We start from the raw sequence: 10817 nt of genomic DNA on the forward strand, positions 1-10817 counted from the left end.
TAGTCAACATTTAATGAGCACCTGCCCTCTACTGGTCCTGTGACTGAGCGGAAAAGCAGCCGAAGAGCAGGACGGCCCTGTGCCTGAGAACTCCCCTCCAGCTCGTGGGGTGGGCAGTGAGGAGGCCGGGGGTGGTGGGAGCTGTGGTCCTGTCTGGAGGAACAGAAGGAAATGGCAGGCTTTGTGCAGAGAGGTGACCAGGCGGTCCTGAGCCTAAGGAACGGCCAAGAGCCCTGGCTCACACGTTCGAGAGTCAGTGCCAAGAGCGTTCATCCATGATGCAAATGTTGCACCAAGGGGAGACGAAGACACTCTTGTAGGCCCTTGAGACCCTCTCTCCCCTAACTTCTTCCCCAGATTGCTACTGCTCGGAAGCTGACGGTCCACCTGCGTCCTCCTGCCTCCTGTGACCTTGAGATTTCCCTTCGGGGGGTCAAGCTGAGTCTCAGCGGAGGACCCGAGGTGGGGGTGTAGGGGTCTGAGGCACAGGGGAGGCTGGGGATGGGCTAAGGCAAGAGGGTCCGACGGAGGGAGGGTGGCAGGGGTGCCAGGAGTGGCTCCAGGCCCTCCGTCTAACTTGGCAGACACCTGCCGCCTCTGCTCTAGTTCCAGCATTGCAGCCACTTCTTCCAGATGAAGAACATCTCCTTCTGTGGCTGCCATCCCCGCAACAGCTGGTGAGAGCCTTCTCTTCCTCAGAGTCCCCATAAAACCCCAGGGCCGCCCCTCTATGATTCCCGTCCTCCACCGCCCTGACTGCCCCGCCTTCGGCCATGTGGCTCTGTGAGTTGAGCCCTTACACGGCGCCCACTCTGCACTGGGCTCAGCAGACATGGATAAAACAAGCTCCCATCTGGTCCGGGTGGGGAAACAGACACATAGACAAGTTAGCACTAGAAGCATCTACCGGGGCCTGGCAGATGTCGCTAAGGGGCTCCAGTGAGCAGACCTATGGAGAGGTGGGTGAGTTCTCTTGGGACTCAGGTGGGGACTGGAAAGCATTCTGTGAGCCTTGGAGGACAAGTAAGTAACGGGGCAGGTCTTGGCAGGGAGCCAGTCGAGCCAAGGCTGTGGGTGGGGGGCACTAGGTGTCTTGGGGAACAGCTGGAATGAGGCTGGAGGGACACCAGGAGTACCGGTGCCCTTTGACTCTGTCACAGAGCTTGTATTTCATCCCATTTGCAGTGGTGTCACTGAATGTGACTCAGTTGGGTTGACCAGCCGGCTTGTCGGGATGCAGAGCTGGATAGAGTGTCAGGGCTCAGACCAGACAGCAGGGCGCTCGGGCACCACAGGACTGGTCTGCATGGAGGCCACACCTGCACGGGCGGCGGGCTGAGGGCGGCACCAGCGGGAGGGAGACTGCATGTGCCACAAGCTCAGGTCTGGACGCCTAAACACGACCCCCAAGTGCGAGCCCGTGAGAGAAGGATGGTCAGACCAGTGGTTTAGGATTCCAGAAGCGGAGGTGGTGGGTGGAGGGGCGGGGACACAGGAGCTGCTCTCCTGGCCCAGACCTTCCTAATGCGTATTGCTCCAGAACTCGGCGCAGTCCTTCACGGTGAGGCGGCGCCGAGGAAGTAGCGTTAGGCGAAGGGGTAGCTCGTTTCCTTGTGAAGGAGGCAGCGGGTCCGGAATGTGCCGGATGGAACGAGTACGTGGCTTGTCGGGTCACGGATTGCCACAAGGACTCCTGCGCTGCCACAGACGGGCCGTGCGTCCTTGGGCAGGTTTCTGGCTGCCTCGGCGCCTCATTTCCATCATCTAGAGACAGTAGAACGGGACACTGAGCTCACGCAGCTGTCGTGAAGTTTGTGTGAGGTGAGAACAGGAAGGGCTGAGGGCGGTGCCCAGGACTCGGGAGCGCCATCGAAGCGTCGGCGACTGTAAATGTGACTGAACGCGGCGTTTGAGATGCGGCTCTTCACCGACAGCATGGGCGTGTCGCTTTGGCCGTGACACTGTCATGTGGAGTCCCGTGTGGCAGAGCCACAGGAGCCCAGTCCAGTGTGATGTGGGCTGGATGGGCCACAGTGGGGGAGACTCCAGACTCACGCCGCGGGGCTCTGACGGGCTCTCCCTCTGGGCAGTAACTGTCGTTAGTGTCTCCGTGAAGAGAACAGGGCAGGTTCAGGGAAGCGTTGGGGCGGTGGCCGAAAGGCTGTGACAGAACCAGAGGGGGAGGTGTCTCTCCACGAAGAGGGTTTTGCGGGTTGAGGGCCAACGCCGTGCCCCGAATCAGAGCTCAGATAAGAGCTGCAGGAGTTTGCAGGACCAGGGATGGGACTGTGCGGGCTCACGTGCCTCACACCTAGAGGGCAGGACGGAGGCCCTGCTGTGTGCTGTGGGTGGGGAGCCACGGAGGCGGGTGGCCCTGGCGGGGCACCCCTGTCGCGGAGACAGTAACACAGGCCACTCACTCCTCTTAGGTGCCGAGCACTGTGCTTGCACTAGAACCCAAAAAGTCACCTTGAAATCTTGAAGTCCTGTGACCCACGCATTGTCCCCTCCCCTTACTCTCCTCCGGAGCCCTCTGTCCCTCTGTCCCCGACCCCTCTCCAGATCTTAAGGGGGGCCCGAGGTGTGTGTGCTCTCACGTTCTTCTGCACCAACCCCCCTTCAGCTATTTCGGCTTCATCACCAAACACCCTCTGCTGAGCCGTTTTGCCTGCCACGTCTTTGTGTCCCAGGAGTCCATGAGGCCCGTGGCCCAGAGTGTGGGGTGAGCTGGGGTGGGGAGGGTTGGCTGGGGGGGCGTGTGGGACGCAGAACTGGGGCGTGAGTGCCCGGCGGGGGGGTGGGGAGAGTAGGGCTGGGAAGACGGGCAGGGAGGTGAGGTTTGTGGGGGAAGGCCTGGCGTGGGGTGGGGAGTCTGTCCAGGAGTGAGGGGAAGGCCAGATGAGGAGCCACAGAGCTGGAGGGTTGGAAGAAGTTGGTGGAAAGCAAGTCTGCAGACGCGGGGCAGGAGCCCGGGGGAGGGTGTTGGGGGTGGAAGCGGCGTGTTGCCCCGCGGGCCTGGAGAGCTGACGAACGGGGTCCAGGGGTGACATGCGCAGGCCCGGGTGGGCGAGGAGGGAGAACTTGGGGCGTGGCCCGAGTGGCTGCTGGATGACGCTCTCTCCCCCAGCCGCGCCTTCCTGGAGTACTACCAGGAGCACCTGGAGTACGCCTGCCCCACAGAGGACATCTACCTGGAGTAGCCGCCACCGGCCTCCTGCCGCGGGTGCAGCCGGGGCTGGGCGTGTCTCCAGAAGCCGCTGCGGCTTTGGCAAGAACCGGATCGGGGGCGCGCGGGAACCGACGTCCGGGGGGTTTCCTCCGTGCTCCCCAGGGGCCTCGGGAGAGAGGAGTCCGCACCTCTCCGCTTTCCCTCCGATCCGTTCTTTCTCTCTGTGTCGCCCTCATTGCCCCTTGACCTCCTCCTATCTCCTTGTTCCTGTCTCTGCCCCTCTCTGTGCCTGCAAACTCTCACCCTCTGCTCTTTACTTGGGGTCAGAACTGGGAGGGTTGTAGAGGAAGGAGAGGCTCTAGGTGGCCAGTGGCACCAAGCTCCCAGGTGATCCCCTCCGGCCCCCCCCCCTGTGATTTATAAAGGAATTTTAATTTTTATAGTGAATCTCAAGGGATTATCCCATCCTTGACCACAGGGACAAAGAGAGGGACCCCCATACTGCCCTCCGTGGAGCTCAGGGGGAAGCAGGGAGGGGCTCCCCAGAAGGGGCTTGGGGGAGATTAGGAGTAGCTCTGGATGCTTGCCCCGAGCCCCCAGACGCTAGGAGGAGGGCGCCCGCCCTGGCCCTGGTCGCACCAGCGTCCGCTTCGCCGCTGCACACACTCCCCGCAGTCTAGCGCCTCAATAAACTCTCTGCTTGGTGTGACACTGGCTGTTTCTGGGGGACGGTGGCACAGATAAGGGACTGGGAGCTGCCCCTGGCAGTGGGGCCCAAGACTCCAGGTTGATGGAGCCGTGAGAAGTGCTCTCCAAAATCGTGCCGTGGACCTTCCTAGGGGTTCTCCCCAAACGTGCTTGATTGGCCGGGGAGGAAGCTGGGCCCAGAGAAAGAGAGGGGGCACTGGTCACACCTGTGTGTTCCTCTGTCCACACCAGAGCTCCAGGCTGGGGGTGGCCACATGGGGGAGCTGGTATAGCTCAGACCAGTGTGCGTGCGTGTGTGGGTGTGGGTGTGCGCGCGTGCGCCCATGGGTGTATATGCACGCTTGTGAGTGTGTGAGAGGGAGAGCAGGGGGTCAGTCTGTTTCAATCTTAAAATTGGTGTTGAAAAAATTTTTCACAGAAATCCAGAAGAAGAAATGTGGCTATTTGTCACTAGGCCTCTAGCTGGTCGCAGATACTATCTGCCGCAGAATGGGTTTCCTGTCCCCGGTCCCCAGGTGAGCCCCGGATCTTGGGTGCTGAGGTCAGCGTGACAGGCAGGGCCTTCATGGGGGTGGGTCTGGGTCCTTCCCCCAGAGCCAGACCAGTGCAGCCAACACTAGGAAGATTGCAGGACAAGTTATGAAATGAGAGTGAGTGATGGGAGGGTTAGACAGATTCACTGCATATAAATTTAAAACTAGTGTCTATGAAAACCACATGCTGTGGGGATGCCCGGATGGCTCAGCTGGTTGAGCATCTGACTCGATTTTGGCTCAGGTCATGATCTCACGGTCATGAGTTTGAGCCCTGCACGGGGCTCTGTGCTGACGGTGCAGAGCCTGCTTGTGATTCTCTCTCTCCCCACTCGCGTGCTATAAATAAATCAATAAGTAAATAAATACACAGACTTAAAAAAATCACATGCCTCTACTCAAAATAAGAGTTAATAAATGGTCCAGACCTTTGGTATGTAGACAGCCCCACCAACAGAGCAGGGACTGGCTGCGCCGTGGACACGCAGCTTACAAACCAGGACACGGGAACGTTCCAGCTCTACTGTCGAGAGTCCAAGCAGGATGTCTGAGGAGACTTTCCCACTAAGTTGTGACGAGGCAGAGAGCCCTAGCTGTGTATGTTTGAAACTTGCACCCTAATGTACCTGGGCACGGAAGCATGACCCACAGATCCTCTGGCTGCATCACCAAAAGGACCCCCCCCCCCAACCCACCTGCACTCTGCTCTTCCTTCACTCAGGTGGGAATTCTGCATGCCCTGCCCTCCTGTCCTCACTGCCTTTCTGTCCTCACTGTCCCCACTGTCCTCCTGCCCTCACTGCCCTCACTGCCCTCCTGTCTTCCTGCCCTCCTGCCCTTCTGTCCTCCTGCCCTCCTGTCCTCACTGCCCTCCTGCCCTCACTGCCCTCTTGTCCTCACTGCCCACCTGTCCTCCTGCCCTCCTGCCCTCACTGCCCTCCTGCCCTCACTGCCCTCCTGTCCTCCTGCCCTTCTGTCCTCACTGCCCTCCTGCCCTCCTGTCTTCCTGCCCTCCTGCCCTCCTGTCCTCCTGCCCTTCTGTCCTCACTGCCCTCCTGCCCTCCTGTCTTCCTGCCCTCCTGCCCTTCTGTCCTCCTGCCCTCCTGCCCTCACTGCCCTCTTGTCCTCACTGCCCACCTGTGCTCACTGTCCTCATTCATCTCAGGAAAGGCACCACATGCCCACCCACACCTCCACCTCAGTTCCTCCAAATCATCTCCCCATTTTTCTGTAGCATTAACCTTTCCCCTCCAGCTTGGCCATGTTTGGGTGTCCTTTATCTGGAACGGCTCCCTCTTAGCAGGACCCTTCCCGTACCTGCCCATCTTTCTTCCATCTCTTTGACCTCCTTTCCTGCACCTGCCTGTCTTTCTTCCCCTTTCCAGCTGCTCCTTGAATCTCAGGGTTTCCTCTAGCTCAGCTGTGCTGCAGACCCCATCCCTGGCTGCATCCTGGGTTCTCTCTCACTGGCTTCTTCCCTTGGACCCAATGCCTTCCCTGTACAGAGCTCCAACATTCTGCCTCTGAGCAGACCACTTGGCTCAGTCGTGTGCTACACATTAGCTCACCAATCCCGGCTGGCACTGGAAGCCACTCCTTCAGCTGGTCAGTGGGCGGGGGCTTTGCAGAGTACTGTAAATGCAATGACCCTAATGAGAGCCCTGAGGTGCAGAGGGCCCAGGCAGCTCAGGAGGGGCTGTGGACACCTAGAACTCACATAAGCGTCTCCCCACGTGCTCTTAACTGTGTCCTGGGTTTTACACGTTTTCTCGGGCACCCGAACCAGAGTTGCCCTAGAGACCCCACTGCAGCCGCCTTCACCTCCACCCCGTCACCCCTAAGTCTGCCCCTTCATCCCCCCACCTCTGCCTGGACCAAACCACCTTGATGTCCACCTATATATCTCTGTGCATCAAAAGCCTCCTCCAGGCTTCCTGCCTCAACCCGCATCTGTGAATCCACTGGCACTTTTAATCCCATGCTTTTAAACAGAAACCTCGGCAGACACTATCCCTCCGAAGCTGCAGTGGCTCCCTATCAAAACTGCCCTGTTCCTGCCCCTCTTGAGGCCCCACCCCCTCCACCCCATTTCTGCCCTTGGAACCTCTGAGCTTCCTGCGGTCATCTGCTGTCCTCTGTACGTTGCTGGGTGACCTGTCCTCCTGGGTGCTGGGGGACCCTGAGCCTTGGAGTTGGATTAGGGGTCTCTCCTCTTGCTCCCCTGGCAGAGGCTGTGGAATACGAGTCCAAGAGAGCAGGGGTGTGGCTGATGCCCCCTGTCCTCTGGGAGCCCAGTGCACACTTGCTGAAGTCCTTGGAGCCCTGTGTGCTGAGCGAGTAAGACTCTAATGCCATGGCTCTGACTTCTGGAAACCAGGCTAAGGACAGCATTCTAAACGAAAAGCTTTGTATTCATTCTTGTTTCAAGTGTTGAAAGCATAAACATCTAAATTTTGACCGGCTAAATTAAGGTATACTTACCTAATTGAAATATCGGACAGGTATGAAAAAAGTAATAACCCAGAAAACATTTGTTATGCTATGGTAGGAAAAAAAGCGTGCAGAACCTGTGTTAGAAAAAAGAGTGAACATGAAGAAGGGCGGTTTCACTGCTTCTCTTCCTTTTTTCCTGTATGAGCTTGTCTTAATTGTTTCAAGTATTATATGTGCTTATTAGAGACTCCCAAGTGCAATAGAAACATCCACAGAAAAACTAAAAATACAAAAGTAAAGGTATGTTAATTAAATGCAAACAAAAAAGGTTATTGGACCACAATAAAAGTACGCATCTCTGGATGTTGATGAGGCTTCCATGAACTTGCCCCGCAGACAAGGCCAAGAACAGCACTTCATCACATAGTGCCCATTATCATTTTTATAAACACTATTCAAAATAGAATTTGTCTATTTTTTAAAGTGTTATTTTTCCATTATAAAGAGCACACGGTCATTATGGGAATTTTGGACACTGCAGAAAACAGAAGGAAGATAAAAAAATTCTCATATCAACTCAAAGACAACTATTGCTAATATTCTGGTGTATTTTTTCTAGTCTCCTTTCTCTCTCTCTCTCTCTCTCTCTATATATATATATATATATATATATAGATTTATATATATGTATATAATTACTGAAGTACAACAAACATACATCCACCCTGGATTTTACATTCTGCATATAGAGAACACAGTTATTTTGGGATGTCAATGAAAATATTTCAACAATAGATCATATAATAGGTGTGATGCAAAGCATTCAGCTCTAAGAGAGAACGCCAGGGAGACCGATCTGATCAGTTAGGGTACGAGGTGTGGAGGCTGGCTTGGCCACTAGAAGGAGGCTACTTGGAACATAGCAGGCTCCTTCCCTTGGTCCCGGTCTTGGGTGCTCGGTCTTTGTCCTCATGCCTGCCTGAAGGCTGCTGTGCCTCCTGGCACTGTGCTCAATTTCATGCCAGAAGAAGAGCATGGACAAAGGGGCAGGCAGCCGGTCTTGCAAGAGCCCCACTGAGTGCCCTGGTGAGGAGTGGGAAGGGGGAGAGGCACTGGGGGGAGGAGAAGCTGGTGGAGACCCAAACTGCAGGCCTCCCTGAACCATCACCTGAAGGATGGGGAACAGGAACATTTACCTGCTGGCTCCTGGCCCCCACCAGTGGAGAGCTGCCCCAGGAGTGTGCAGCCCACAGGCAGGCTGAGAGCAGAGTGAAGAAGCAAGTCCTTTGGGGATGGCCCAGCCAGCCACAGCTGAGGTCAGAAGGCCTGCCCCCACCTTCTGAGCCTCTCGAGCCGAGCAGTGTTTCTGACTTCCTCAAAAGAGGCACAGAGGGCAAACCCCATGACCAGGGAGCCTGGCGGAAGACCCCCCTCCAACTGCCAGGTGGGGATCCAAGACCACCCCCGAGGATGAGGGTGATGGGACGTGAACGGCACTCTCTCTGCAGAGGTGACGTTAAGGAACACCGCCTTGGTGCTGAGCAGAGCCAGGGCACCGGGCTCCTCATCCCCAAAACTGCCGCCGTGAGCTGGCCTTGCCTGGCTTGCAGGTGTGGACACAGGTGTGGCGGGACCTTCACGAGTGTGAGGTGCGTGGGGGTGGGAATTGGCGCACGGAACCTCTCCCCGAACACGCCCCCACCCTGCACGGATCATGTCCTGTGGAATTGGCACAGGACCCAGAAGACAGGACCCGGCACATGTCTAGCTTCCACTCCCGAGGTCACACCCACCAAATCCAAGGTCAGCTGCACTGCTACTGCTCCCTCACACCTGTGAACGAAGTCCTTTTGTGCGCAGAACTTTGCAGCGAGGAGGATAAAACGGTCTACCCAAAGCTGTCTCAGCCTTCATTTGAGTTGGTGGCAAAAAGGAGAACTTTGATTTTATGTTTTATTTCTTCATGAGATTTGGAGCAGACAGGAGCAGCTGGCTCCTGGCCCCTGCCCTGTGCGAGGCCCCACCCCTGCAGAACCCCGCTCACCACCCGGTGGGCCCAGGACTCCTCGCCTTCATCTAGACAGAACATGCTGACCCTGGAGGGCACGACCTGCGCTCCTTTGGGGCATCCTGCATGAGGCTTACACGCAGAGGAGGCTGACCACCTTGCACTTGTGGGCAGCAGAGGGGCATGGAGGAAGCTCCTGGGAAGGGGGCCAGCCTGAGCGGGCTCAGCACCACCAGCCACCAGGACGTGCCCCGTTCTTCCCCAGGGACCTCCAGGTAGGGACTGGACTGTGCAGCCCACATGGGGGGCGGGGGGGGGGATGTCTTAGGGGAGGTGACCTGTCCAGTCAGCGTGGCAAAGGAGATGGAGGAGGTCATGCTGTTCAGACACAGCTCGTCTCCCAGGCAGGCCCCCTACCCAGGGGTGGCAGGGTGGGCACAGGTGGGCCCCCAGGGCTGTGCCTCGTGTCTCCAGGAAGCAGTGCCCCATCTGCTACCTCAAACACAGCACATTATACTGAATCTGGCAGGGACCCACTGAACGTGGATGGCAGGGACCAGTCCTCTCTCCGCCAGCCCACATTTGCTGGGATTATGGGGGTGGGGGTTAGTATTTCATTTCCTTCTGTATCAGTTAGCAGTTTGTGGTCACAACCAAACTATAAAAACTGACTCTTGATAACTTAACCAAAAGGAAACTTATTGGGGGGGGGGTGCTGGAGACTCCCAGGGGAGAAAGGAAGGCAAGACAAGGGGTGCCCCAGAGGGTCAGGGGCTACCTCGGGAATGGATGGGCAGCGGCTCTGCTGTGGGCAGATGGACCGACCCCTTTCTCGTGTTCTGTGGGTTCCCCCCACCTGGAGACCCATGTCTGGGTGGGGCAGGGTCATTGGACTGACTGTCCTTCCCTTGGGGTTAGAGGGGGCTGCAGTCCCAGTAGGGCATTGGGTATTCCCTGGGGAGGGCAGACTCTGGGCATCACGTTACAGGGCTTGCAAAGTGATGAGAAAGTGTTTCCATTCTTGCTGTGGAATCCTGGGCCAGGCCACCCCCCACCTGTTCCCTCCAGGGCCCTGGTTGCCTGTCAGCTCAGATGGCACCCTAGACCCCTCTTTCTACCTTGGGTCCCTTTCTTCTGAGACCACCTGAGGAGACTCCGTCCTCCCTCCTTGCTGTGGGGTGTTGTGCTGGGGCAGGGAGAGGTCAGACCTCACCCCTGTGGCTGTGACCACTCAGAGGAGGAACCAAGGAGGCTGAGGGGAGGCATAAATAAATGCGCCCCTCCCTCTGTTATTGCTAACCAGCCCTGGGGTCAAGGACAGGACACACTGGACAGTGGACAGGCACTGTCAGGGTGCAGCAAAGTGAGGTTACACTTAGTGTTACGCTTAGAACATGATTTGTGCGAGCACAGAGACCCTGAGAGCGTTTCTTACCTTGGACCGTGGCTGCAGGCATTGCCTGGGGAGCTCTAACAAGTGCGGTCCTTTTGTGATAAAAACTTTCAGGGAAGAGGCGAATTTAAATATGAACTGTCACTTTTGCTCCCCCTTCCGGTCACTTGGGGAAAGGCGAGTAAGGAGTGGGTGATGGAGGGGAGGGGTGGTCTCCCTGAAGGCGCTCCTCTGCTCCAGACACCTCCTCTTCCTTCCTAACGCACCTGACAGGAAACTGCAGCACCAATGTGTTTGTTCTGTTGGTTCCAAACACACAGAGCTCCTTCCAGAAGAGACTGGGTTGCCTGAGGAAGTCACTCTGTGGGAATGGAAAGCCGCCAGCCTGGTGAACGGATGAATCTTCAGCTCACAGGAAAAGGAGCTGTTTTTTTAATTAACAATAGCAGAGAAGAATGGGAAATGCAGGGATGGTGCAGACAGCATTTGGGGCCACGACAGGTGTGTGCACGAATATGTGTGCAGGCCTGTGTGTGCTGTGTGCTCACATGTATGTGCGAGTATGTGTGCGTC

The 10817-nt window shown here is 56.9% G+C and overlaps 1 protein-coding gene across 3 annotated transcripts in view; it reads left to right on the top strand.

Annotated features, from left to right (window-relative positions):
* Window positions 1-3878, top strand: part of MAPK8IP2 (mitogen-activated protein kinase 8 interacting protein 2) — a 28806-nt gene extending 24928 nt beyond the window's left edge. For all 3 annotated transcript variants that reach the window (XM_045467206.1, XM_045467208.1, XM_045467207.1), the window contains 4 exons: window positions 358-462; window positions 607-677; window positions 2624-2722; window positions 3128-3878. In XM_045467206.1, coding sequence (XP_045323162.1) covers window positions 358-462; window positions 607-677; window positions 2624-2722; window positions 3128-3200 — 348 coding nt within the window. In that variant the 3' untranslated portion in view covers window positions 3201-3878. The remainder of the gene's footprint in view (window positions 1-357; window positions 463-606; window positions 678-2623; window positions 2723-3127) is intronic.
* Window positions 3879-10817: the final 6939 nt, after the last annotated feature.

Source organism: Leopardus geoffroyi, chromosome B4 (genome assembly GCF_018350155.1).
Source record: "Leopardus geoffroyi isolate Oge1 chromosome B4, O.geoffroyi_Oge1_pat1.0, whole genome shotgun sequence".
NCBI classification, from domain to species: Eukaryota; Metazoa; Chordata; class Mammalia; order Carnivora; family Felidae; genus Leopardus; species Leopardus geoffroyi.